The 26000-nt window shown below is 53.1% G+C and overlaps 4 protein-coding genes across 4 annotated transcripts in view; 3 read left to right on the top strand and 1 right to left on the bottom strand.

The window, feature by feature from the left end:
* The window catches only part of LOC148182897 (uncharacterized), a 164575-nt gene that overhangs the window by 79540 nt on the left and 59035 nt on the right, over positions 1–26000 (top strand). The window lies entirely within an intron of this gene.
* LOC148182900 (olfactory receptor 14J1-like) lies at positions 6461–7539 on the top strand. Its single transcript, XM_088063859.1, has one exon. It carries the CDS (start codon positions 6461–6463, stop codon positions 7391–7393), a length of 933 nt encoding a protein of 310 aa, XP_087919985.1. The 3' UTR covers positions 7394–7539.
* LOC148182899 (serine/threonine-protein kinase pim-1-like) lies at positions 17710–20533 on the top strand. The gene is made up of 6 exons (XM_088064237.1): positions 17710–17742; positions 17873–18724; positions 18853–18903; positions 19108–19474; positions 19994–20170; positions 20427–20533. The coding sequence occupies exons 1-6, from the start codon at positions 17710–17712 to the stop codon at positions 20531–20533; spliced, it is 1587 nt and encodes a 528-aa protein (XP_087920363.1).
* The window catches only part of LOC106629043 (uncharacterized), a 32859-nt gene continuing 32547 nt past the window's right edge, over positions 25689–26000 (bottom strand). Inside the window, exon 4 of the mRNA XM_088063824.1 lies at positions 25689–25961. Within this exon, the coding sequence (XP_087919950.1) occupies positions 25689–25961 (273 nt within the window). The remainder of the gene's footprint in view (positions 25962–26000) is intronic.

Here is a 26000-nt window from a genome sequence, read left to right as displayed (position 1 = left end):
GGAGTGTGCACACAGACACAAAGAGGCAGTGCAAGGCAGCTGTGAGAAATTCCCCTGCAGGGCAGGGAAATGCTCCCTGCGGATGCTTTGGCATCTCCCCAGCGGGCCAAGGGCTGAGCCTGCAGGAGTGGGGGGATCGGCCCAGGCTCCGTCATTGTTTGGGGATGCCCCGAGTGCAGCAAACGGGAGAGTTCCCGGCTCACAGAGGCCCCACTCCGAGGGAGGTGGCTGGCCCAGGAGAGCTGCAAGGGGCTCCTTTTGGAGCGCTGTTTGTAGGGCCCCAAGAGAGGGGCTTCAGGCACAGCAATGTTTCATCCTGGCCGCACTTGGCATCAACAGCTTTCTTTGCAAGGCTGAGAACAGGGATGTTGTGCCACGGAGAGAACAGAAACAGTTCCCAGGGCTGCTCCTGAAGCAAGCAGGAGCTGCTTGGGCAGCAGCAGTGCCTGGGAGCAGACAGTGTTTCTGATGAGCTGCAGAGGAGCTGAGCCCAGGGGCTGTTGGCCAAGGCCCAGGCCCAAGGAGCATTTCTCAGCTGGCAGGGCGGCCTGAGAAGGGGAGGGGGGAATGCACCAGCACAGGGCCCATGGAACCAAGGGACCATTGTGACATTGGGGGGCACTATGAAATAAACATTCTGACACTGTGGGGCCTCATGGAACCAGTGAGACCATTGTGGTCCCCACAGAACCAAGAGGACCATTGGGATACTGTGGGGCTCGTGAAACCAAGAGGCCTTTGTGACACTGCAGGGCTTCATGGAACCAAAGGTCCAGGGTGACATTGAGGGGTCTCCTGTACTCAGTGGTCCTTTGTGACACTGCAGGGCTTCATGGAACCAAAGGTCCAGGGTGACATTGAGGGGCCTCCTGTACTCAGTGGTCCATTGTGACACTGTGGAGCCAAAGGAGACCTTTGTGACACTGCAAACTGCCAAGGTCCATTGTGACGTTTCAGGCCTCATGGAACAGAGGAGTCATGTGACATTGAGGGGCCTGTGGAACCACAGAGACCATTGTGACACTGCAAGGCCACATGGAACCACTGGGACCATTGTGACACTGCAGGGCCTGATGGATCCTGAGGCCATTGTGACAACTCCATGGAATCAAGAGTCCTCTGTGACACTGCAGGTCTTCTTATAATCAGTGCTCCACTATGACACTGCTGGATCCCATGGAATCACAGCACCATTATGACACTGCAGGGCCCCATTGAAGTAAGGGTCCATTGTGACTCTATGGGGCTGCATAAAATCAAGGGAACACAGAACAGGTCTGGCTGGTTTGGCCTCCCAGGGGCCTCCTGACTGGTCCAACTGACCTTGACATGTTGAGGGTCTCTTCTCATCTACTATTAAAACACTAAATTGTTGTTTAAAAACAACAATAAAACACTGTGAATTCCTTCCTATGGGAAAAAATTGTCCTGCTTCTCCAAGCATCCATGGCCAAAATTTGGATTCCACCTCCAGTGTTCCCTACATCCAAAGACTGCTCCCAGACAAAATCTGCCATTACTGACAAGTCGGGCTGGCCTTGGCCTCCTGATGTCCAGCTCTCACCTGCTTTCCAAACACTGGGCCTCTTTCCTTCCTATGGGAAAGAATTGTCCTTCTCAGCCAGGTGCCCATGACCAAAATTGGAATTCCACCTCCAGCTTTGCCTGTTGTTAGAGACTGGAGGAGATTGTTGGCTGGAAACATTTTGTGTTTCAAAGGGGAGGAACAGGCAGGTCCAGCCTTGCCCTGCCCTGTAACCCCAGGACTGCACTGCCCTGGAACCCCAGTCCCCCCAGAGCCTCTATCCCAGCCCAGCAGTGTCTGCCAGTCCCTGGCACACCAAAGGCAATGCTCCACACCCACCTCTGGAGCCCCCTGCCCAGCTCCTGAGTGACCAGATGATTGGAAATCCCACCTGGGGGAAGGGCCCAGGAAGACCAAGGGGTATTTAAGGCTGACCACAAGGCAAACACACATCTTGACCCCACCTCCTCTTGGGATTTCTCTCTGAACATTGCTGGAATCCAGAAGTTGGTAGCTTGTAGTTGTGTGTGCTTCTCTGTATCTTCTTTGTCTTTCTCTCTTTTTGTGTCTTCTTCTATTTCTGTCCTCTTGCAAATTTTGATTCACTTAAAATTGAATGGGTTTGTAGTTTGTGAAGTTGAATGGGCCAAGTTAATGCTTTGAGAAGTGTTTTTTGTTGATTGAATGTTGTATTAAACCATTTGTCAAACTTTCTCTGATTTTCTAAAGTTACCAGTAAAGACTGTTTTCTGGTTTTGACCTCTTCAAGATCTCTTATCAGTATTTCTCCAGTGCATCCAACTCAGAGGACACAAACAATTGTAATTTCTTTTAAAGGTCTCCTGGAGAGAGTTGTTTGTGGGATGTGGGTCAGGGCTTGTCTGTCCTGCTTGGCACAGCCCAGGCAGGGCTTTCACAGCCCCATTCCACACTCTATTTCCCACCTGGAGCCCCTGGTGCCTCTGAGTTCTGCTTTCCCAGCCCCAGGGACGCTCTCCTTGTCTGCCCATTCCCCCATAGTCTCTGGGCAGGGATGGCCTCAGTGGGGGCTGCTGACATCCTCAGCAAATTGGAGGCTGCTGCTGCAGAGTTTTACTTCCCCAGAGGCTTGTTCAGCCTTCAGCTCTTCAGGTCAGGAATTCAGTGCCCCAGGGCTCACTCACATTCTGAACACCTTAACAAGCCAAGCCTCTGGGAATAACTTGATTTAAGTTTCCAAATCTGATGGGGGTTTCCGTGGCACCCAAACCCAGCAGTGGGGTCAGTGCAGTGTCCATGGCAACAGCCCCTTGCAATGGCCCAGTGCAGGTTGGGATAATAATCCACCCTCACAGCTGGCCCAGGGCAGCTCTGCAGTGCCCTTCCCCACAGCCTGTCTGCACAGAAGAACTTCCAGGGCTCTCTGCATTTCCCTTCCCTCACTCTTGCCTCACTCACACACCTCCCAACAACCCACTTGGTGCTTTCAGCTGCAAGGAGTTCAAAGCTTGTCTGTCCTTCAGCAGCTGCTCTAATTCTGCCTTCAGCCAACTCTGGGGTTGTGTTTATTGTAGAACTCCCTGTGTGTCTGAAACATTCCTTGTGTGGTTCTGCCTTGGGGAAGGGGAACCTCCTTGGTGGCACCTTGGCCTTGGCACACACTTGAGGAGGGTGTCTGTTTTCCATGGGGAAACTCAGCAGTTTTAGATTGCTAAAATAAAAGAAGGAAAACCCCTCTTTGCCTGAGTGCAGTCAGTTCTCTGAGCAAAGCAGGTCCCAGGTGAGTGAGGAGAGACAGGATGGGGCTGGGGAATGTGGAGCAAGGTTGTCCCCACTGGGTCAGACCTCAAGGCACAGCTTCTCTGACCTGGCCAGACCTCCTTAGGAGAGACCCTGGATCAATATCAGTCACTGAATGCTGCAATCACCTCTGCTCTAAAGAGAACAGGAATAAAAGACACCTTTATAATAGGAATAAGTATTTCCTAGAAGCTCTTTGAACTATTTCTCCATAACTATTGTAGGAAACTTTCCTAAGAACTGCACCAGACCAGAGGGAAATTAAAACACAGCCATGATTTGTTAGGACTTGCTTGATCCTAATGAGCCCCATGGTGCATTTGGAGATGAGCCCTGGAACCTCAGGGCCTTGAGAGGAGATTGCACAAACCTTTCCAGGAGTCCAAGTCAGAAGAAACACCCAAAGTTTCTTGAGGCATTAATGGATCCCACTGAGGTTCATCCCCAGCACAGGCTCCTCATGGACTCCTTGGAGGAGAGAATTCAAGGCCAGGATTGCACAGAAACCTCCCAGAGACTCAGTTTGGGAAGGAAAATCCAAAGTAGCTGAAAAGCCCTGAGTATCTCAAAGTATTGATGAGCCCCACTGAGTGTCAATGCAAAGCTCCCAAGGGACTCGTTAAAGCAGATAATTGGGGCCATGACTGCACAAACTTCTCAGAGACTCAGTGTGGGAAGGAAAAAGGAAAGTGCCTTAAGAACCTGAAGTACCTTGAAGCATTAATGAGCCCCACTGAGTGTTGTTACTGACAAAGCCTCTCAAGGGACTAATTACAGCAGATAATTGGAGGCCAGGATTGCACAAAGCTCTCAGAGACTCCAAAGCAAAAGCCAAAGTCCTTTGGAAAAGCTGCAGTCCCTGGGAGCATGAAGGAGCCCCCCAGGGCCATTCCTGAGCAAGGCTCCCCAGGGACTCCTTCCAGCAGATCCCTGAGGCCACTGGCATGTGGGCTAGGGGGGATGCTGAGGGCAGGCCAAGGGGGTGACAGTGGCCGGCCTTGCTGGGGCTGTGCCAGGAGGCCCCAGGGCCTCAGGACAAGGTGTCTCCTCACAGCCCTTGCTGGCACAGCATTGGCTGCTGTGGCCCAGGGCACCAAGCCTTGGCTTCTCTTTGTCCCCAGCTGTCATCAGTGCCTCCAGTTCTCTGCTCTGCCTGGGGCCTGGGGACACTTTCTCAGTCACGTCCCTCAGTGGGACCCATTAAAAGTGAAAGAAACTTTGGAGTTCCATTCTGACTTGGAGTTCTTGAGAGGTTTCTTCCCCTCCCTCTCAGGGACTGATGTTCAGGGCCTCAGCACAAAGCCCCAAGAGGCTCATTAAAGTCCTGCTGCTGTGTCTGTGCTGCTGAGCTGGGCCAGGCTCCTGGCACAGAGGCAGCTCCTGGAAACCAAGAAGAGCTTCAAAAGCACATTTCTCTTGCTGAGCAGCTCTTCTGCCAGCCCAGCAGGGCTGGGGCACTGCCTGCAGCCACCCTGGGCACAGCCCAGAGGCACAGAGAGCTTCAATCAGTCAGGGCTGGGAAGGTGCTGAGAAGTGCCTGGGGCAGAATCACTGCCAGCCCTTGACACAGGAAGCCTCTGGCTGCAGGACAATGCAGCTGCAGCTCCTGGAGGCATCTCCTCAAGCTGGAACATCCCAGTGCCTACAGACTCTCTGAGTACAGCTCTGAGTATTCCTGGTGTAAGGGAGGTGAATGCTCATGAAGTTCTGACATGCTGAGGGTTTCTGATCTGTCATGGAATATTTGAAAGACAAGGATTTTGATAAAAATGAGGACATTTCCTAAGACTTTGTATTCAGTTTCCTACTATTAGAAAATGGCAAGGAGGGGGGGGATAAATATTCAAGATATTATGAATTCTGACAAGTGCCTGAGGCATACAAACTGTTACTTTTAGTGATCAATAGGTTCACAGGAGATTCCTAATGTGCCTTCAGCCGCTCTTCCCATGGACAGCACCAACATCACCTTTGCTGGACCCATCAGGCTTAGTCTGAGCTGTCCTTTCTCCAAGCTGCAAACAGAACCTGTCCCCAGCCAGAGCCCTGCAAACAGGCACGGTTCTGTCAGGCCAAGGAGAGTGCACAGAGATTTGGGGGGTGTGTGGGTGCTGGCAGGGAGAGATCAGGCACAGGCAAACACCTGCAGGAGGAAAATCTCCAGGAAGCAGAGAGAAGATCAGGGAATGAGAGAAAACAAAAGCTCAGAAATCCTGTGGCAGAGAGAGTTTAGAGATGTCCGTAGGAGCCCCTGCAGTGCAGCCCCTCCCTCTGAACAAGCCCCCTCCCTCCTGTCCCCCCAGCCCAGCCTCTGCCCTCAGGGCCGGGCTCCCAGGTGTGAAGCCCCTCCTGTGCAGGCAGAGCTGCAGCAGAGCCGTGGGGCAGCTCTGCAGCCCCGGGCCCAGTTCCCTCTGCAGAGCACAGGGCTGGGAGCAGCTGCCCGGCACTGGGGGCTCTGGCAGGGGGCACGGCTGGCTCAGGGGGATGCTGTCCCCAGTGCCCGGCTCTGGGCAATGCTGGCAGTGCAGCCAGGGAAGGAGCTGGATCTCCCTTCATCCAATGCCATCATAAGGACACTTGGAAGTCTCCCTGAGATTTCAGTCCCTGCTGGGAGCTTCAATCCAGTATGCAAACCTGTCCTAGAGCATCTCTGTGTTATTTGAAAGACACACAGGGAAAGGCAGAGGTGTTCTGAAAATGCTGTTGGGTTGGTGAAATGAGGAACGTGAGTCCTTGGATACAAACGTGGAGCTGGGCTGTGGTGGATCCATCTGCTTTATGCAATATCTAGCTGTTTTAATAGGGAAACATGGGAAGGTGATCACCCTCCATTTGAGGAAGGTTAAAGCCCCGAAAAACTCTGAACAGGTCAAACCATAGATCATCTCCCTTCACTCTCCACTCATTACTTTGTCTCACAGAACTTTCTCTGTTCTTCATGGGGGCAGCAGAAATGCAGAGGGTTTGATATCCAAGAATACCAGGAGAGATATGCGGGAGCTTATAAAGAAAACCTTACAACTCTTAAACACAAGAGTGTGTCCGTGTGTGTTACAGAAGAGGGAGAATGGGAAATGGCTTTGATTTTGATTATAGACATCTCTAACTCTTCACGGTCCTTTTCTCCAGGCAGTACCCAATGTCCAGCCACAGCAAATGTCCAACAGCAGCTCCATCAGCCACTTCCTCCTGCTGGCATTGGCAGACACGCGGCAGCTGCAGCTCCTGCACTTCTGCCTCTTCCTGGGCATCTCCCTGGCTGCCCTCCTGGGCAACGGCCTCATCATCAGCGCCGTAGCCTGCAGCCACCACCTGCACAGCCCCATGTTCTTCTTCTTGCTCAACCTGGCCCTCACTGACCTGGGCTCCATCTGCACCACTGTGCCCAAAGCCATGCACAATTCCCTCTGGGACACCAGAGACATCTCCTATGCAGGATGTGAGGCACAAGTATTTTTTTTGGTTTTCTGTGCTGCAACAGAGTATTTCCTCCTGACCATCATGTGCTACGACTGCTACGTGTCCATCTGCAAACCCCTGCACTACGAGACCCTCCTGGGCAGCAGAGCTTGTGCCCACATGGCAGCAGCTGCCTGGGCCAGTGCCTTTCTCTATTCACTGATGCACATGGCCAATACATTTTCCCTGCCCCTGTGCCATGGCAATGCCCTGGGCCAGTTCTTCTGTGAAATCCCACACATCCTCAAGCTCTCCTGCTCCAAATCCTACACTTCAGAACTTGGGCTCATTGCAGTCAGTGCCTGTTTGGTACTTGGCTGTTTTGTGTTCATTGTTTTCTCCTATGTGCAGATCTTCAGGGCTGTGCTGAGGATCCCCTCTGAGCAGGGACGGCACAAAGCCTTTTCCACCTGCCTCCCTCACCTGGCCGTGCTCTCCCTGTTTATCAGCACTCTCATGTTTGCTCACCTGAAGCCTCCCTCTATCTCCTCTCCATCCCTGGATCTGGCCCTGTCAGTTCTGTACTCAGTGGTGCCTCCAGCCCTGAACCCCCTCATCTACAGCCTGAGGAACCAGGAGCTCAAGGCTGCAGTGTGGACACTGATGACTGGATGGTTTCAGAAATATTAAACTGCTGGCCAATTTCTGCAAATCACTTGTAATAAAATTCATTTTTCATACTTCTTGTTGGTCTCATTTTGGATGTTTTCTTTGTTTTAATTTTTAGGTCTTGTCCAAAATAAAATATAATTGTTTCTGCCATTTCTCATTTTGTTTCTCTCTCCATCTTCCCTTTGGCCACACACTGTGCCAATGAGGAGCTGTGCTCATGGTGGCTTTAAAGGAACTAAAGGGTTTCCCAGCAAAGTTTTCTCCAGAGATCCCCCTTTTGTTCCCTTCTCTGGAGCTGCAGCAGCAGTGTCTGTGTGCAGAGCTGGGGGAAAGTCAGGGGTGGTACTGAAGGTCTGCTCCTGCTGGCCTCACCATTCCTGATCCAGGCCAGGAGCCATTGGCCTTCTTGGCCACCTGGGCACACTGCTGGTTCATGCCCAGCCTGCTGTCCATCAGTGCCCCAGGCCCCTTTCTGCCTGGCTGCTGTCCAGCCACTCTGTCCCCAGCCTGGAGCACTGCAGGGGTTGTTGTGGCCAAAGTGCAGGACCTGGAACTTGGACTTGTTAAACCTCACCTTGTTGGGTTTGGGCCCTGGATCCAGCCTGTCCAGGTCCCTGTGCAGAGCCCTCCTACCCTGCAGCACATCAACACTCCCAGCCAGCTTGGTGTCACCACGGTTCCATGGGGCCCTAGAGTGTTCACAATGGTCTCCATGATTCCATGAGGCCTCCCAGGGTCACAATGTCCCTTTGGTTCCATGGGAGCTCTTGGTGCCACAACGTCCCTTGGATCCTTGGGCCCCGCAGTGTCACAGTGGATCCTTGGTTCCATGAGGTCTCACAGTGCAGCAATGCTCTCCTTGGTTCCACAGTGTCACCATGGCCTCTTGGTCCCAAGGGGCACTATGGTGTCAAACATGTTTCCTTCATTCCATGAGTCCCTGTGGAGCAACACTGGTTCCTTGGTTCCATGGGGCCCCGCAGTGTCACAATGGCCCCATCATGACACGAGGTCCTGATCTGTCACAATGCTCTGAATGGTTCCACAAGGTCCTGCAGTGACACAAGGGCCTCTTGGTTCCATGAGCCCAAGAAAGAAGAGGCAATTGTAGTATCAAAATGCATTAGCAACCTCCAAGTGGCTGAGGATCCCTCCTCATCAGAGCAGGAATGAGCAGAAATGGGCACAGCTTTCTGGCTATCCCAGCTTTGGGATGGGCCCTGGGCCTGGAGCAGGAGCAGCTCCTGAGGGCTCCAAGGCCAGGGCTGTTGTGCTGACCTGGGCAGATGGGATGGCAGGAGGGGCTGCAGAGCTCTCAGCACCTCAGGGAGAGGGGAGCAGGGCACCCAAGGAACCTCCTTTTCCCTTGGCCAAGCACCTTCCCCCATGGCTGGGGCTGAGGCCTCTCTGAGCTGCAGCTGCTGCTGTGCCCTGCAGAGGGGCTGAGGCCGTGGGGCAGTGCCCAGAGCAGCCTGCCCTGAGCAGAGCTGTGGGGCCAGAGCCAGCTGGGCTGCGCTGGGGAGAGGCCCTGGGTGCTGCCGAGAGCTCAGGGCAGCTGGGACAGCTTGGAGGGAGCTGGGCTGGGCTCAGAGAGCCTGCCAGAGAAACCAGCAGTGTCCATCTCAGCCTGTGTGAGCGTGCAGGGACAGGACTCAGCCCAGGCCTTGTGGGGCAGGGACAGCGCCTGCAGGGCAAGGGATTGAAAACAGGCAAGTGGCCAAGAGAGGAGGCTGCTCTGTGCCCTTGGTGGCACGAGCAGCGCAGGGAGGGGACCCAGGACATTTGTCACCACCAGGCTCTGTCCCCAGGTGTTGGCAGCCCTGGCTGCTGACCCCAGGTTTGGCCTGGCTGAATTTGGCTGTGGCCCAGCTCCATCCTCCTGTGGGGCTCAGGGCCTTTTGCTGGTCATGGCCAGCCCTGCCTGGCCTCTGTGCTGGCCCAGAGCCTGGCAGAGCCCAGGGCAGGGCTGTGTGTGCAGGCCCACAGGTGCCACGGGCTCTGCAGGAGCTGGGAGAGGCTGCCCAGCAGGGAGGCCATGGGGCACAGAGCCCCAGGGCTGCTGTGGGCACCACGGCACAGGGCCCATGCCCGCAATGCTCCTGCCCTGGGCTGGGCCTGCCCAGGGGCTGGGGCACCATGGCTGGGCCAGCGGGGCACAAAGGGGCCACGGAGCCGCTGCCGGGGCTGGCAGCAAGGCCAGGCACAGACAAGGAATTGCTGTGCATGGCCTGTGCTGGCCAGGGCTGGCTGTGCCAAAGGCAGGGCTAAGCCGCTCTTGGTGGCTGCAGGAAAAGTCCAGAGCCCAAAGAGCCTCCAAGGCTGTGCTGGAGACCAAGACTGGAGGAGGGAAATGCAGGGCTGCCACCAAGCAGGACCCTCATCCCCCAGACAACTCTCTCAAGGAGACATTTAAAAGGAATTACAATTTTTTGTGTCTTCTGAGTTGGATGCACTGGAGAAACACCAGCAAGAGATTCTGAGGAGCTCAAAACAACAAAACAGCCTTCACTGGTAACTATAGAAAATCAGAGAAACTTTGACAAATGGTTTAATATGACAGTCAATTAACAAAAAACTTCTCAAAGCATTAACTTGGCCCATTCAACTTCACAAACTCTAAGCCTGTTCATTTTAAGTTTCTCAAAATTCACAAGAGGACAGAAATAGAAAACACAAAAAGAAAGAAAGACAAAAAAGCCTTAGAGAAACACACACAGAGATACCAACTCCTGGATTCCAGAAGCATTCAGATAGAAATTCCAAGAGGAGGTAGGGTCAAGATGTGTGCTTGCCTTGTAGTCAGCCTTAAGTTCCCCTTGGTCTTCCTGGGCCCTTTCCCCAGGTGGGATTTCCCATCATTTGGTCACTCAGGAGCTGGGCTGGGGGCTCCAGAGGTGAGTGTGGAGCATTGCCTTTGGTGTGCCAGGGACTGGCAGACACTGCTGGGCTGGGATAGAGGCTCTGGGGGGATTGGGGTTCCAGGGCAGTGCAGTGCTGGGGTTCCAGGGCAGGGCAAGGCTGGACCTGCCCCTTCCTCCACCCCACACAAAATGTTTCCAGACAAAATCTCCTCCAGTTTCTCACAACAGGCAATGTTGGAGGTAGAATCGTAATATTGGCCGTGGACGCCTGGGCAAGAAGGACAGTTCTTTTCCATAGGAAGGAAAGTACAGAGCCCAAGGGTTTGGAATGCAGGTGAGAGCCTCACTAGGCCAAGGCCAGCCAGATTTGCCAGTAATGACGGATTTCATCTGGGAGGAGTCTTTGGGTATAGGGAATTTTGGAGGTGGAATCCAAATTTCGGCCATGGACACCTACAGAAGAAGGACAGCTCCTTCCCATGAGAAGGAGAACACAGAGCCTTCCCCAGTGTTTTGGGGATAGATGAGAGGTGACCCTCCTGGACCAGTGCCAGACAGATTTGTCCTGGAAATATTACTATGGGAACAGTCCCTGGATATCAGGAAATTTGGAGGTGAAATCCCAATTCTGGCCATGGGAGCCCAGAGAAGAAGGACAATTCTTTTCCACAGGAAGGAAAGCACACAGCCCCAGTGTTCCAGCAGCAGATGAGAAGTGACCCTCAACATGCCCAGGTCAGCTGCACCTGTCAGGCCAAGCCAGACCTGTATCCATGTTCCCGTGGTTCCATTGGGCCCTGCAGTGTCACCATGGTCTCTGTGGTTCTACAGGTCCCAAAATGTCACAATGGGCCCTTGGTTCCATGGAGCCACACTGTGTCAGAATGTTCTGCTTGGTTCCATTGGGCCCTGCAGTGTCCCAATGGTCCCTTGGTTCCATGGGCCCTGTGCTGGTGCATTCCCCCCTCCCCTTCTCAGGCCACCCTGCCAGCTGAGAAATGCTCCTTGGGCCTGGGCCTTGGCCAACAGCCCCTGGGCTCAGCTCCTCTGCAGCTCATCAGAAACACTGTCTGCTCCCAGGCACTGCTGCTGCCCAAGCAGCTCCTGCTTGCTTCAGGAGCAGCCCTGGGAACTGTTTCTGTTCTCTCCGTGGCACAGCATCCCTGTTCTCAGCCTTGCAAAGAAAGCTGTTGATGCCAAGTGCGGCCAGGATGAAACATTGCTGTGCCTGAAGCCCCTCTCTTGGGGCCCTACAAACAGCGCTCCAAAAGGAGCCCCTTGCAGCTCTCCTGGGCCAGCCACCTCCCTCTGAGTGGGGCCTCTGTGAGCCGGGAACTCTCCCGTTTGCTGCACTCGGGGCATCCCCGAACAACGACGGAGCCTGGGCCGATCCCCCCACTCCTGCAGGCTCAGCCCTTGGCCCGCTGGGGAGATGCCAAAGCATCGGCAGGGAGCATTTCCCTGCCCTGCAGGGGAACTTCTCACAGCTGCCTTGCACTGCCTCTTTGTGTCTGTGTGCACACACCAGTGCTGTGCCCTGGCAAATGTGGCAGAAATGCTGCTCTCGGAGGGGCTGGAGTGCCTTGGAGATCTGAGTCAGTCAGGCCTGTGAGTGAGGGTAAGTCATGAGGTACAAGCTAAGTTCAATGGTGCTCAGTATTGTTCTTTTTTAAGTTAAGTTCAATATAAGTTACAAGCTAAGTTGAATATTTTTCTGTGTTATTCCACTGTTAAATCATAAAGTCATAGGTTATAAGTTAGGTTAACTACTGTTAAATCCTGATCCTTTGCTAAATTGTGACATTTGAGGTATAGATTAAGGTACAGGTGAATCCTGTTAAGATTGAGCTCTGTTAAGCTTTTAGGCTCTATTCCTTTAATCCTTGCCCTCACTCTCCTTTGTCACACACACACAAACACACATACCCACACACACACCCACACCCACACACACACACAAAAGGACAGTTCTGGATTCATTTCTGCTTTAGTTGCCTGGATTTTGTTTGGTTTTGTTGTTGCTTTGTTTCCTTGCTGTGCCTGAAGTGTCCAGTCAGGAGCACAGTGGCTCTTGCCAAGGAACTTTGTGCTGCTGGTGCTTAATATTAAATCTGGTTTTTGCTGCTCCCTTGCTGGGGATTTTTTAAGCGCTCTCAAGCCCTCGTTGGTGACGGGGTGAAGGAGCCCTGGCCCAGGCTCTGGCCCTGGGGGACACAGGGACGCTGTCAGGGGGCCCTTGTCCTGCTGTCCCAGGCCCCACAGCACTTGGCAGGTCCCAGAGTCGTTCTGTGATGCCCCAGCTCCTCTGAGATGGCAGAAGTCACTCTCTGATGTCACAGCCTTCTCTCTGACATCACACACTCTCCTCTGTGATGTCACAGGGAACATGGTGATGTCACACAGCTTCTCTGTGATGTCACAGCCTGCTGTCTGATGTCACAGAGCCACCCTCTGCGATTGCTGTGTGACATCACAGCCCACTCTGGGATGTCACATCACCACCATGTGACTTCACAGCCTGTTGTGTGATGTCTCACAACCAACCAGTGATGTCACAGTCCATCCTCTGGTGGCTCTGTGATGTCATACAGCAACTCTGTGATGTCAGAATCCCCTCTGTGATGTGCATGCAACCTCTGATGTCATAGTCATGTCTGTGATGCCACAACCCACTGTGATATCACCCAGCCCACACTGTGACATCACACCCTGATTTCTGATGTCACCCTCTATGATGCCGTAGCTGCTCAGTGACCTCACACAACAAACTCTGTCATGTCACAGCCCCATCTGTGACCTCACACAACCCACTCGGAGCTGTCACACAGCCCCTTTCTGACATCCCAGCTGCTCTGGGGCTCCAGGACACAGCCACAGAGGTGCTGCTGTGACACAGCCCCCTCTGGCACATCCCACAGCCCCTGCCAGTGCTGAGCCCCTGGCAGCTCTGTCTGGGCCTGCTCGTGTCCCTGAGCTGCCCTGGCAGGGCCCCAGCCCTGCTGGGCTGTGCTCAGGAGCTGCTCCTGGCCAGAGCTGTCTCTCTGCAGCGCTGCCCTTGCCAGGAGCTGCCTCTGGGCCAGGAGCCCGGCCCAGCTCAGCAGCACAGACACAGCACCAGCACTTTCATCACCCTCTCGGGCCTTTGGGGCTTGTCGTGGTTTTAAAGCAGTAACTAAAAAAATGACTAGAAAACTTACTATTTCTTGCTGTCAGATATGGATTAGAACAAAAGAAAAAACAGGCTGAAAACTTAAAAGGAATAAAGAAAGTTTATTAACAAAACTACAAGAATAAGAACACCAGAATAAACCTCCAGAAAAACCCCTTTATCCCACACTATCCAACCATTCCCTTGTTCACATGACAACATAGAGACAAAAAACTTTGGAACTTTGATGTTTAAAACAGTCCCAATTCCTGCTAGAGTCTTTTTATCAGCCTTTGTAGAGAAACAGAAGTCTGCTTCTGCTAATCTATGGAGTTTCTTGCAAGAAAGCTATTTCTGTTACAGCTTTCTATTTTTCTGATGCCAGCTGCCCGGAAATCTGTCATCAGTTCACTCCTCCCATTTCACATCACTCTGAGGTGTGTATGGATCAATGAGTCTAGGGATGTCATTTTTAAGGATGAGTTATCCAAAGGCAAAAGTTCTCTTCATCTGTCTCTGTGAGCTTCCCTGGAAACAGAAGTTTTCTCCTTGCCTCAAGCGGCCCCAAATCTTCAACTATTATTTCTCCCCCCCTCTATTCCAGCACCTCACTGTATCACAATTACTCTACTTTTTGCTCAAAATCCACACTTTGAACACTCCATTCCTCCCAATATACTCTGTCATGAATTAAAGGTGTTTTTTCAGAACACTATTGTCCATCTCCATAGCTTTAACAGAAAGATATTTCAGCTTACAAAGCATCTCCTTATTCTCTACCTTTTCTGAAGCTTCTTTTCTTTACTGTCTCTGATAGTTTTATAAAGTCTCTTTACATGTTGATCACTCTCTTTTTCTCTCTCTGGATAAAAGGATTAATCTGCAAGTCTCATCTGGGTAATGAAAGGGTTAAAATCTTGCCCAGGCTTTGTAGATGGTTCTGTGATCTCTGCCAGAGCAGCAGCTGGAGCTGTCTTCGATAGAAGATTCTTCATGGCTGCTCTGGAGAGTGTAGTCGCCGCTTTAGCCCGCCGCAGGTCCAGAGCTTTTTCTCCTTCTTTACTCGGCAGTCCCCGGTGAACTCCATCACTGCAGCCGAGCCAGGGACCGGCCTGGCCCGGCCAGAGCCCGGGGCAAGCCCCGCAGGCCCCATCTCCCGGCCGGGAGCCGCGGCAGGCCCAGCCCAGCCCCCGCCCGGCCGCATGGCCTGGGCAGGGAACGGGAGGCCTGGAGCTCTGTTACCTTTCACAGCCAGGAAACAAAGAGAGACAAGAGTGCTCTGGCTTTACATCTTAAGGTAGGGTTCACAAGTTGATCCCACTTTTCAATGGTCAAAACTGCTGTCAATTCCCAGTAATGACTGATAATTGGTCAGGAGAAAAGGCTCCCATCAGTTCCCAGCAACTTCAACTTCCTTAGCTCCTAAAACCACCTTAAAGGTAAAGTCACCCCATGATAAAGTCTCATCAAAATCCCACAAAATACCAGAAAATTCCACAACAGTACAAAAACACCCCTACCAAACTCCAGAAACATCCCAGAAAATGCCCACAAAATTCCAAAGAAGAAAAGAAAAATCCCTCACAATTCTTCAAGTCTCCACAAAATCCCACAAAATTCCAGAAAAATCCCACCAAATTGCAGAAAAATAGGACACAAATCCCTACATATTCTCAAAACCCTACCAAATTCCAGAAACATCCCACCAAATCTCCACAAATTTCCACAAATTCGAAGAAAAATCCCTCAAAATTCTTCATGTCTCCTCAAAATTCCCACAAAATTCCAGAAAAATCCCACAAAATTATTTAAACTTTTGCAAAATCCCATAAAACTAAAAAAAAAAATCACAGGAAATTGCAAAAACAAAAACCCTGAAATCATCCCAAAACCCTAACAAATTCCAGAAACGTCTCACAAAATCTCCTGAATATCCTACAAAATTCAAGAAAAATCCCAAAAAATTGCAAAATAATCCCACAAAATTCAAGAAATCTTCTCAAAACCCCACCAAATTCCACAAACATCCCACCAAATCTCCACAAAATTCCACAAAATCTCAACAATATCCTACAAAATTGCAGAAAAATCCCACACAATTGCAGAAAAATCCCACAAAATTATTTAAACTTTTGCAAAATCCCACAAAATTGAAAAAAAATCCCACGAAATTGCAAAAAATTTTAAAAAACCCTAAATCTTCTGAAAACCCTACCAAATTCCAGAAACATCTCACAAAATCTCCTTAATATCCCACAAAAATCAAGAAAAATCCCACAAAATTCCAGAAAAATCCCACAAAATTACGGAAATTTTCTCAAAACTCCACGGAATTCCAGAAACATCCCACAAAATCTTGACAAATCTCCACAAAATCTAAGAAAATACCTCAAAATTCTTCAAGTCTCTTCTAAATCCCACAAAATTCCAGAAACATCCCACAAAATCTCTTCAAAATCCCACAAAATTCAAGAAATATCCCACAAAATTCCAGAAAAATCACACAAAAGTCTATCGATTTTCTCAAAATTCCAGAAAATTACAGTGAAATTCCACAAAACCTCAACAAATTTCCACAAAATCTAAGAAAAATCCCTCACTAAATTCTTCTTGTCTCCTCAAAACCCCTCAAAATTCCAGAAAAATTTCCCAAAACTGCCTTAATCTTCTCAAAACCCCAGCGGATTACAGAAATATCTCTCAAAATCTCCACAAATTTCCACAAAATCTAAGAAAAATCTCAGAAAGTCTAAGTAAAATCTCAGAAAGTCTAAGAAAAATCCCAGAAAATTGCAGAAAAATCCCACAAAATTCCCTAAATCTTCTCAAAACCCCACCAAATTCTAGAAACATCCCACAAAATCTCCTCAAATTTCCATAAAATCCACAAAAATTCCATAAAATTCAAGAAAAATACCACAAAATTGCAGAAAAGTTCCACAAAATTATTTAATCTACATTTGTCTTTGCAATTGTAGATCCCGGCTGCTCTTGCCCTTCTTCTGCTTGCCACTTGAATTTTAGCAGTACAACTGCAATTGCCTCTTTCAATCAGTGCTGCCCACTGTGCTTTGGTCACAGGGAACTCAGGATTTTTGTTTCAGGCATCATGATCAGGAGAGATCAAAATGCTCCCAACTCCCTCAGCACTAAGTCGAGGGGAATTAAAGCCACACAGGTCACATTTGCAGCGCTCAAACACAGCCCTGTTGCTGCTGCTGCTGCTGAAATAGAATCAACTGACAGAGGCCATCACAGAAATTGCCTCTGCAGTGGCAAATAAAATGAAAAAATCCACCAGGAACAGGAGAAAAACAGAACTTCCCAACTCACTTCATTGTTTCTTCTGAGCAGCAGAAGAAAAAGGAACAGGGCACCTTTCAGGCAGCTCCACAAGCTCAGGGTTCTCATTTCCTGGGGAATCTGAGATACAATTGGCCTTGTTAAAAGGATAAAAGCAAAGGGAATTAATTGGGAATTATTAGGAAAAAATGACCCTTCTTACACACAAAGTTCACCAAGTCATTCCCTGCATTTCTCCTTTTCACATTCTTTCTCTCATCCACTGAGAGGTCCAGCTTATCATGTTCTGGTGCTTATCATCAACTGATTGTGCTCTTGATTTCTCCCAGTGCAAGAGATGTAGAATCATCTCAACTGAACACAGAAACAAACTCCCTCTGTCAGCCCATCTTCATGTTCCAGATCACTTTCAAGATGTCCATGGGGCTGTTGGAATGATGAGCTCTCCACTGCTGGCTGCAGGCTCTGCAGATTCTTTCTCCACATTCAGCCAGGCTTGTATTCCCCAACAATTCCTGGTAGCCCATCATGTTTTCTTTGGCTAGAAGAGGAACAATGAAAACCTTACCAATGGCACAACTCCCCAGTGCACAAGGAAAAGAAAGAACAAGTTGTCAGGTTCTTCAAATATTTGTCCTGCTTTGCTGCAAGAGTTGTGCTGCATTCACAGTGTGGGAAGCCAAGAGAAGCTGCAGCTGGGGGCACATCTTGTGACAGGAGCTGCGCCTTGTTCTCCAGGACAGGTTTTTGGAAAGAACAGACGGGACTGGGGAGAAGATTCTGGGAAAATTGAAACAGCTTTTTTAAGAAATGAAAATAAAATCAAAAGAAACAACCAATATGTTTTCCTCTATTTTTCTCTATTTATTTTTATGCTTCCCTTTTCCATCTTGCACTGTTTCTCCATCCCATTCATTCCAAATGGCTCTCACCTGTAAGATCTGAGACTTGGCAAGTTTTAGACACTGTAAAATACCGTGAGCTATACCCAGTTTGCCTTCCCTTGTTTTACTTGGAAAGCAATGCTGGAGACACAAGTGCAGTGCTTGGCTCAGGTACAAATTCTGCATTCAGGGAATGTGCTCAGACGGTGTCTGACCCTCAGCAGGGACAAGGCACAGCAGCAGCCAAGGGCATTGCTGTGCCCCTGTGCAGGAGTCCAGACTCTGGCTCTTGGCTCAACAGGGCAAAGTTCCCGTGTTTGGCCAGGCTCAGGGGCTGCCCGGGGAGCGCGGGGCTCGGGGCGGGGCCGAGCGGGCAACGGACAAACGGACACGGGGACAAACGGTCCCGGTGCTTCAGTTGCAGCGGCAGCGGCGGCAGCGGCGGCAGCAGCAGCAGTGGAAGGAGACAAAAAGCGAATTTCTTGACTCCGTCGATTTTCCTCTCCCTCTCCCACTGTCCCGCACCCCATCCCCGTCGCCCTTTCCCGGTGTCCCCTCCTCTTCCAGGTTCCCTCTCCCCGTGCCCACCCGGGCCATGCCCCCGGTCCGCCCCCGGCCCCGGGCGGGGCTGCCCCGGCCCCGTCCCCGTCCCCGGCCCCGTCCCTGGCCGTCCCTCCGCGGTCTCGCCTCCGCCCAGCTCTGGCTGTGCTGGCGCTGGCGCTGCTGGGCGGGCATCATTGCCTGGGGCTGGGGCGGTATCGCTGCCCTTTGGCTCCGCCTGGCCCGGCCCCGACCCCGACCCCGACCCGGACCCCGCCCCCGCCTTCGACCGCGGCCCCCGCTCCAGCCCCTCCCGGGGCCCCCGGAGGGCACAGGCGGTGCGCCCCCTCCCGCCGCCTCCGCTGCGGCTTCCCCGGCCCGAGCTCCGCCGCTGTCGCGTTCCAATGAGGGAACGCCTGCGGATGCCCGGCCCGGGGAGGTCGGGGAGCGCTCGGGGGCCGTTCCTGGCCCCGGGCCGAGCACTGACGGCCGCGTCTCTTCCCCAGGGAAGGCGCAGGAGGCCCTGCAGCAGCGGTACCGAGTGGGTTCACTGCTGGGGCGCGGCGGCTTTGGCAGAGTTTTTGCAGCCACGCGACTCTCGGACGGACTCCCGGTGAGCAGAGGGGCCGGCGGCGGGCGGAGGAGGAGGAGGGGGCGGAGGAGGAGAAGGGGGCGGAGGAGTAGGATGGGGCTGGACACGGTGGGCGGTGAGCTGAATTCGCTGTTCCCTTTGGCTTACAGGTGGCCATCAAAAAGGTGCCACGGAACCGCGTCCGGCACTGGGGCGAGCTGGTGAGTGAGCGGGGCCAGCGGCAGAAGCCGGGGCGTGCCGGGCGGGGATGAGCCGGGGCCCGGCAGGGTGGGAGCCACCAGGACACCTGGAGGGAGAGCGGGCATGGGGCCAGCGGAGGGCACAGAGCATCCCGGGCTGGCTGAGGGCTTCCCGAGCCCTGGCACGGCCTCAGCCCCACTGACGGCACCGTGCTCCTCCCGCAGCCCGACGGCACCAGCGCACCACTGGAGATAGTGCTGCTGGACAAGGTGTCCACAGGCTTCCCCGGTGTGGTGCAGCTGCTGGAATGGCTTGAGCTCCCCAACGCCATCGTGATGGTGCTGGAGCGCCCGGAGCGGTGTCAGGACCTGCGGCGCTTCATTCGGGCACGGAGGTTCCTGTCCGAGGAAGAGGCGCGGGAGCTGTTCCAGCAGGTGCTGGCGGCCGTGCGGCACTGCACCAGCTGCGGGGTCCTGCACAGAGATATCAAACCGGAGAACATCTTGGTAGACCTGGACACCGGTGAGGCAAAACTGATAGACTTCGGCTGTGGCACCTACCTTCAGGAGACAGCCTACACTCAATTTGCAGGTGAGCCCACACAGGGGCAGGCTCCCGGTCCTGGCATCTCCTGGCCCAACCTGGGTGTGGCAGCAGGGATTCTCCCAGGACTGGGGCTGTGGCAGCCAGCCTGACAAAATCCCCCATGGGTGGGGGTAGCAGAGAGGGGGAGCCAGAACCTGTGCACCAGCTGGTTTGGTGTGCAGGTGAGAATGGGCTTGGACTGCTCTGCTCACCTGGTTTGCTTTGGTTCAAGATATTTTTTGGGCAATGCCAGCAGGGAGGATGTGGGTGTGGTTTTTCCCCAGCACTGAGTGGGTATTTCCCTTTGTGTGTCATGGTCAGGCCTTGCCAGGGTTTCCGCTGCCCTCTTCCAACACCAGTGGCTTCTTTTCCAGCCACGGATTTGTACCCAAGTCCCAGGTGCTGGCGAGAGGGCAGCAGGTCATCCCATGTGCCACTGGGGCAGCCCCCACATGCCCAGGGATGCTGGGGTCAGGCTCTGGGAGCAGCAGCATCCCCCTGATGAGCTCCATCCATATTCCATAGGAACACCGTCATACAGCCCCCCGGAATGGAACGACTTTGGGTGGTACCATGGCGAGGCAGCGACCGTCTGGACCCTGGGCATCCTGCTGCACGAGATGGTCTGCGGGGAGCACCCTTTCAGGAGGGGCAGGAACATCAGATGGGGCCAGCTCCCGCTGCCACAACGGCTCTCCCAAGGTGGATCCTCATCTCTGGGCACGGGGGGAACACCAGTGTTGGGAGACAGCAGCGGGCTCGTGAGCATCCCGCTCTGGCAGCTGCTGAGGAGGTGGCACATGTCCTGCTCTCCTGCTCTCCCCCAAAACAAAGAATTGATGGGAAAGTTTAGGCCCAGCTCTGAGCACATCCAGCGTGGCCTGGGCACGAGAATAGTGGGGTAAAGCAGACAGGAGCCTTCTCCAACTGACCAGTGGTTTGTGGTTTCTCTCCCCAGACTGCCAAGTTCTGATCAGGTGGTGTTTATCCCTGAACTCCTTGGACAGGCCCTCATTAGAAGACCTGTCCTGTGATCCCTGGGTGCAGGATATTCATCAGCCCTAGAAGAAGGGAGAGAGCCACAGGCACAGTGATGCAGGGACCTGGTAAGTTACAGCTCCACACATGCCCTGGCAATCTGCAGCAAAGAAACCCAGACTTTTTTGTCCTGCCTGTGTCACTGCACTGGGCTCATCAAATGGGAACACACAGCCCTTGTGCTGGAGCTGAGCTGCTCTGCCCAGCACTGGTGGGCACCATCTGAGCTGGTTTTGCTTGTCCTGCTTCACTGACAGCCGGGCCCTGGGCAGAACCCTGACAGCCTGGTGTCACCCCAGGGAAGAAGGAGCCCCTGGAGAAGCTGGACCAGGTGGGGCTGCTGCTGCTGCTGCTGGAGACATGGAGGACAGCAGCAAGGATGACAACCTCTTCCTCCACCTGGCCAGCAGGAGCTGGCGATGATGGACTTTGATTCTGGCACCTTCTTCAAAGCCAGGCTCCACAGAGAATTTTCAGGTAAGTCCAGACCCAGGGGGATGCTCCCAGGTTTGTGCATTGTCCGGGAACCAAAGGTTTCCCCTTTGCTGGGGCAGATGCAACTGATTCCTCAGTGGCTGCCCAGCTGGTTTTTGGCAGGGCTGGGGACGTGGGCTGGGGTGGTTACGAAATGGGAGTGGGATCCTGGCCCTGCCAACAGCCCCCAGCACCCACCGTGCCCCGGGCTGGGGCCGGGGCAGCCAGCCCGACACAAACAAACCCCCATGGCAGGAGCACAGGTGGGACTCCAGAACCTGAGCACGGCTGCTTTGCTGTGCAGGCAAGGAAGGGCTTGGGCTGCTCCACTCCCCTGCTTTGCTTTGGGATCACCGTGATTTTGGGGGACAGTGCAGGGGGAAAGGGAGAAAGCATGGGCTTCCCTCACCCGTGGGTGGGTTTTTCCCTAGAATGTAGGGGTTGGGCCTTCCTCAAGCTCCTGACAGAGATAAGATTTTTTACCATTTTTCTCGTTTCCCCTTTTTGTCTGTAATCTATTTTCATTAATTTGTTGTTTGTTTTTCTAAAGGAAGCGTTCTAGGTGGGGTCCAGTCTGGATCAGGAAGTGCTTGGGACCAGCTGTGGCGTGGATGGGCCGTGCCCTTGGAGAAGACTGAGGACATCGTTTGGGACCAGCTTTTCTTCTGGCAGCGGATGGTGTGAGGTGGGTCCTCATCTCCTTGGCATGGGTGGGACAAGAGCTTTTGGGAGATGGCAGCGGGCACAGGAGCATCCCGCTCTGGGCAGCTGCTGAGGGGCTGGATCTGCCGTGGCTGGCTGCAGGCTGGGCACATGTCCTGCCCTCCTGCTCTGCTCCCAAAGGCAGCAGTGATGGGCAGCTTTGGGCCCAGCTCTGAGCACGGCCAGCATGGCCTGGGCACCGCGGCTGGCTGGGACAAGGGGACAGGAGCCTTCAGCTGACGGGCGGTTTCTGGTTTCTCTCCTTGCAGCCGGGCTCTGCGGATGCTGAGGCTGCTCTGGGCTCTGCCAGGGCTCTGCTGGGCTCAGCACCGGGCCGGGATCAGCCAAAGAAGAAACGGTGTGACCTGCAGCAGAGACTTGAGCATTTTGGCAATGCAGCTCAAGTCTGCACAGTGTCCACCTCCAAGGGAAAACATGACACCCCCCAAAAATTAAACTTGTTCCATAACTTCTGAAATGAAATCAATCTGGGATGACCCCAAATGTCATTTTTCAGCTTGCTCAAGCTGTAGCTCAGCCCTTCTCTGAACAGTTGTGTCCCCACACCTGCCTTTTACTTTCCAACTGCTCCCTCCTTTCCCCCAGTGAGTTCCCAGCCCATCACAGTCTCCATCACACTGCAGCCCCACGTATAGATATATTAAAAGGATAGGGATGGATAGAGACTTCCCACAGAGCTCTAACTTTGGCATAACTCTGGGCAAGCTCTGATCTCTGCCCAGGTGAGCAGGGACAGGAGCCGAGGGAACGGCTGGAGCTGGGCCAGGGCAGGGCTGGGCTGGAGATCAGCAAAAGCTTCTTCCCCCACAGGGGGCTGGGGCACTGCCCAGGCTCCCCAGGGAATGGGCACGGCCCCGAGGCTGCCGCAGCTCCAGGAGCCTTTGGCCAGCGTTGCCAGGGATGCACAGGCTGCAATTGTTGGGGTGTCTGTGCAGGGCCAGGGGCTGGACTCCATGATCCCAAAGGGTTCCAGATCCCAGCTCAGCCCCTTGTGCAACTCTCAGCCTTTGGCTCAGCCTTTGTGTCCCCTGGAGGCGCTGGCAGAGCTGATGGGGTGGGGCAGGAGCGGGGCAGCAGCCCCAGCGTTCCCCTGGCAGTGACACCACAGCCGGGACAGCAGCCCCAGCGTTCCCCTGGCAGTGACACCACAGCCGGGACAGCAGCCCCAGTGTTCCCCTGGCAGTGACACCACAGCCGGGACAGCAGCCCCAGCGTTCCCTCCCTGGAGACGCTCCAAGGGAAGCGTCCAGAGCCGCGTCCAGTCAGCGGAACTGAGCGGCCACTGAGCACCCCCGGCCTGGGCTGCTGTGGATTCCTCTGCAGACAGCTCAGGGAAGGTCCCCTTGGCCACCCCCACAGTGCCACAGACAAGTGTCACACACAGTTACAGAGCTCTGCCCACAGCTCACAGGGGCAGTTAATTTAAAAAAAAATAAAAACCACCACGAAAAAGAGAACTCCTACCTGGCAGAGTTGTTCCATCCTTCTGTTGAGACACCTGCATGCACACAAGACCTGGGGCTCTAAAAAATGAGGCTTCATCGGCACATTTGCAGGAAAAACAGGTTTAGGACAGGCCATCAGCAGAACTGTTCTCAGCTGGGTGAAAAAGGCCCCTTTGGCAGCTGCAGGGCCATTGAAAATGCAGACCCTCAGGCCATGGGGGAGAAAAGGGCTCTGAATTCCCCTCCCCTGACACACAAACCCTGCTCCCAGGCTGCTCCTCACACAGGATTCTACTGGAGGACTGCGGAAAGCTGAGAGTTGGCTCTGGCTTCTCCACGTTCTATGTCCTAAAGCTGCCTGGGAGAAGAAATTTAGGGTCAACTCCACTGGCACAATCCCTCCTGGCCCAGGGCACAGCACCAGGAAGGTCTTTGCTCCTCCCTCGGCCCTCCCTGAGGAGGCTGGCAGGGCTTGCAGGTTTATGGCATTTGTCCTTGCTGCCCCTCACATCCCACTGCCCCACAAAGAGCCCCGAGCCACCCGTGAGGGACAGGCCCTGCTGTGCCAGGCCTGGGCTCAGGGCTTGGCCTTTCTGCTTCCTCCAACCCAGCCAGGGCTGGCTCAGCATTGCAGTTCCCTGTGCTGTGCCCCAAGCTCGCTCGGGCCCTGCTGGAAAGGGACCTGAGGTACCTCGATCCCCTCGGGCAGTGCATGGGAGAAAACAACAAACTTCTCAGGAAGATGGGAATAAACTTTCAGCTGCAAACTTTAGAGAATGAGGTACTCAGGAAATCATCAATCTGCATGCAATTAGAGGAAATCACTTCACTAAGCACAGACTGAGCCAACTCATCCAACCCATCCAACTTCAAGTTATCCAGATTTTGAAAACTGGAAGTCAGGAGAAGAGAGAGAGGGACAGAGATGCACAGTCAGCCTTGGATCCAGCGCCATCTCAGCTGCTGTGAGCTCCAGGGCCATGGCACATGTCAGTGTCACACCCATGTCACAGCCTCACCTGCTCTGCTCCCTCTCCCAGCTGGGGTTTTTGGGGTGCCAGGGCCTTGGCAGCCACTTTGGGGCTGGAGCAGAGGCTGCAGTGGCTGGGCTGGGGCAGTGACCGCCCCACCTAGGCAGAACTTACTCTGCCCCCAAACACACCCTGGAGATGTCTGGGGCCATTCATCATTTCTCTGCTCTCCAGCGCTGAGGCAACGCACTCTGGCTACAGCTCTGAGCTCGTGCCCATGGCAACCACCCCTGGCAATGGGGCTCCATGGAGCTGCTCTCAGGAATCCCCCAAGAGCTGGGGAGTGCCCCAAAACCAACTCAGAAACATGAGATACCCCAAAATCTCTTCATGAATGTGGAATATCCAAAAACTCACTCAGTAATAGACACGCCCTCCATTCATCATCCCCAAACTTTGACTGTCTCATTGCAGACCCCACCCCACCTCCCCAATCCCAACCCCAACCTATCTGATCCCTGCTGGACATCAAGACCCCATTCCCAAGCCCAATTTCCCCCATTTCACACCTCCCGAACTCCATCCCACCCATCCTGCCCCACCCAATGCCCATCTCACCCCTCCTGATCTGCATCCCACTTCACCCAATCCCCTTCCAACCCCATTCCACCTGATGCCTTCAGAAGGCTGACCTAGAACAGAGGCTGGACAGAGTTAAGAATAAAGTTTATTAAAAGGTCTTTAAAGGATACACGTTGGGCAGTACAAGAACCTGGACAGGGCTACACCCAAAATGGAGCAAAAATGGTAAAAAAAAACCCCAACCAACTCATCACGAGGTCTCACATATTTAGACATTCAGGTCCATCTTCATATTTGGGTTCATTGTCCAATTACAGCTTCAGGTGACAAAGTCCCATCCTTGTTTTCTCTCTTCAGTCCACACTTGTTCATGCTTTTGGGCCTGGAACTTGTCATAATTGTCCTTGGTATCAAGCTAGAAAAGGAATAGTTTTGTCTACCTACTCTGTGAAGAGAGCTCACTAACACTTAATAGGAAGTTCAAAACTACAAACCTAGGCAGCACAGAATATGAAAAATATGAAAGCTAAAACTTGACGCATCACACCCTGAGGGGCTGTGGAATCCAATTGTTTTGAGTGGGACTGTGCAGTTTTCAGTGGCATTGAGTGGTTTTGAGGTGACAGATCAAACTCTCGTTGCTTTGAGTGCCAAAAAATGGAGAAAACTCCACCAAATAGCTCCACAACACCCAAGTATTTCCCTGAATACCAGATTACCTTGAAGCACTAGTAAAATGTAAGGCTCTAGATGCCTTTGATGAATTTGTAGACTTTTACCCCAATTCTGTCTGTTTTAAAGGGATGAAGATGAATTAAAAGATAATCAGAACGAAATAAAATGATCACCAGCCCAGTGTGTTCCCAACACAGATCACTGGGGACGTGGGTCATCAGAGCTCGGCCCCATGTGGGTCCTCTGATGGGGGATGGAGCTGGGGCAGCACACAAAGCTCTTCCTGCACTTGGGACATTCGCAGGGCTTCCCTTACTGGTGCCTCCGTTGGTGTTGGGTCAAGTGAGAGCTCCTGGAGAAGCTCTTACCACACTGGGGACACTCGTAGGGCCTCTCCCCAGTGTGGATGCGCTGGTGCCTGATGAGGTGGGAATTTTGCTTGAAGCCCTCCCCACAGTCAGGGCAGCGGAAGGGCCTCTCATCCGTGTGAATCCGCTGGTGCCTGAGGAGATTAGAGCTGGTCTGAAACCTCTTCCCACACTCAGGACACTCGTAGGGCCTCTCCCCAGTGTGGATCATCTGGTGGATGATGAGTTGGGACCTCTGGCTGAAGGTCATCCCACA

The sequence above is a fragment of the Pseudopodoces humilis genome, chromosome 18 (assembly GCF_049639895.1).
Source record: "Pseudopodoces humilis isolate 2021_Gansu_Grassland_sample_001 chromosome 18, ASM4963989v1, whole genome shotgun sequence".
Taxonomy (NCBI): domain Eukaryota; kingdom Metazoa; phylum Chordata; class Aves; order Passeriformes; family Paridae; genus Pseudopodoces; species Pseudopodoces humilis.
Note: the sequence above shows the minus strand (reverse complement) of the source record. Positions and strands in the feature narration are given on the sequence as shown.

What these genes read in the sequence shown, in the direction of transcription:
- LOC148182900 (XM_088063859.1), top strand. Translation starts at nt 6,461, where the DNA reads ATGTCCAACAGCAGCTCCATCAGCCACTTCCTCCTGCTGGCATTGGCA.
- LOC148182899 (XM_088064237.1), top strand. Translation starts at nt 17,710, where the DNA reads ATGCTGGAGACACAAGTGCAGTGCTTGGCTCAG. An exon ending in AAGTGCAGTGCTTGGCTCAG is followed by an intron (nt 17,743 to 17,872) that starts GTACAAATTCTG and finishes TTGGCTCAACAG; the next exon opens with GGCAAAGTTCCCGTGTTTGG. An exon ending in GACTCTCGGACGGACTCCCG is followed by an intron (nt 18,725 to 18,852) that starts GTGAGCAGAGGG and finishes TTTGGCTTACAG; the next exon opens with GTGGCCATCAAAAAGGTGCC.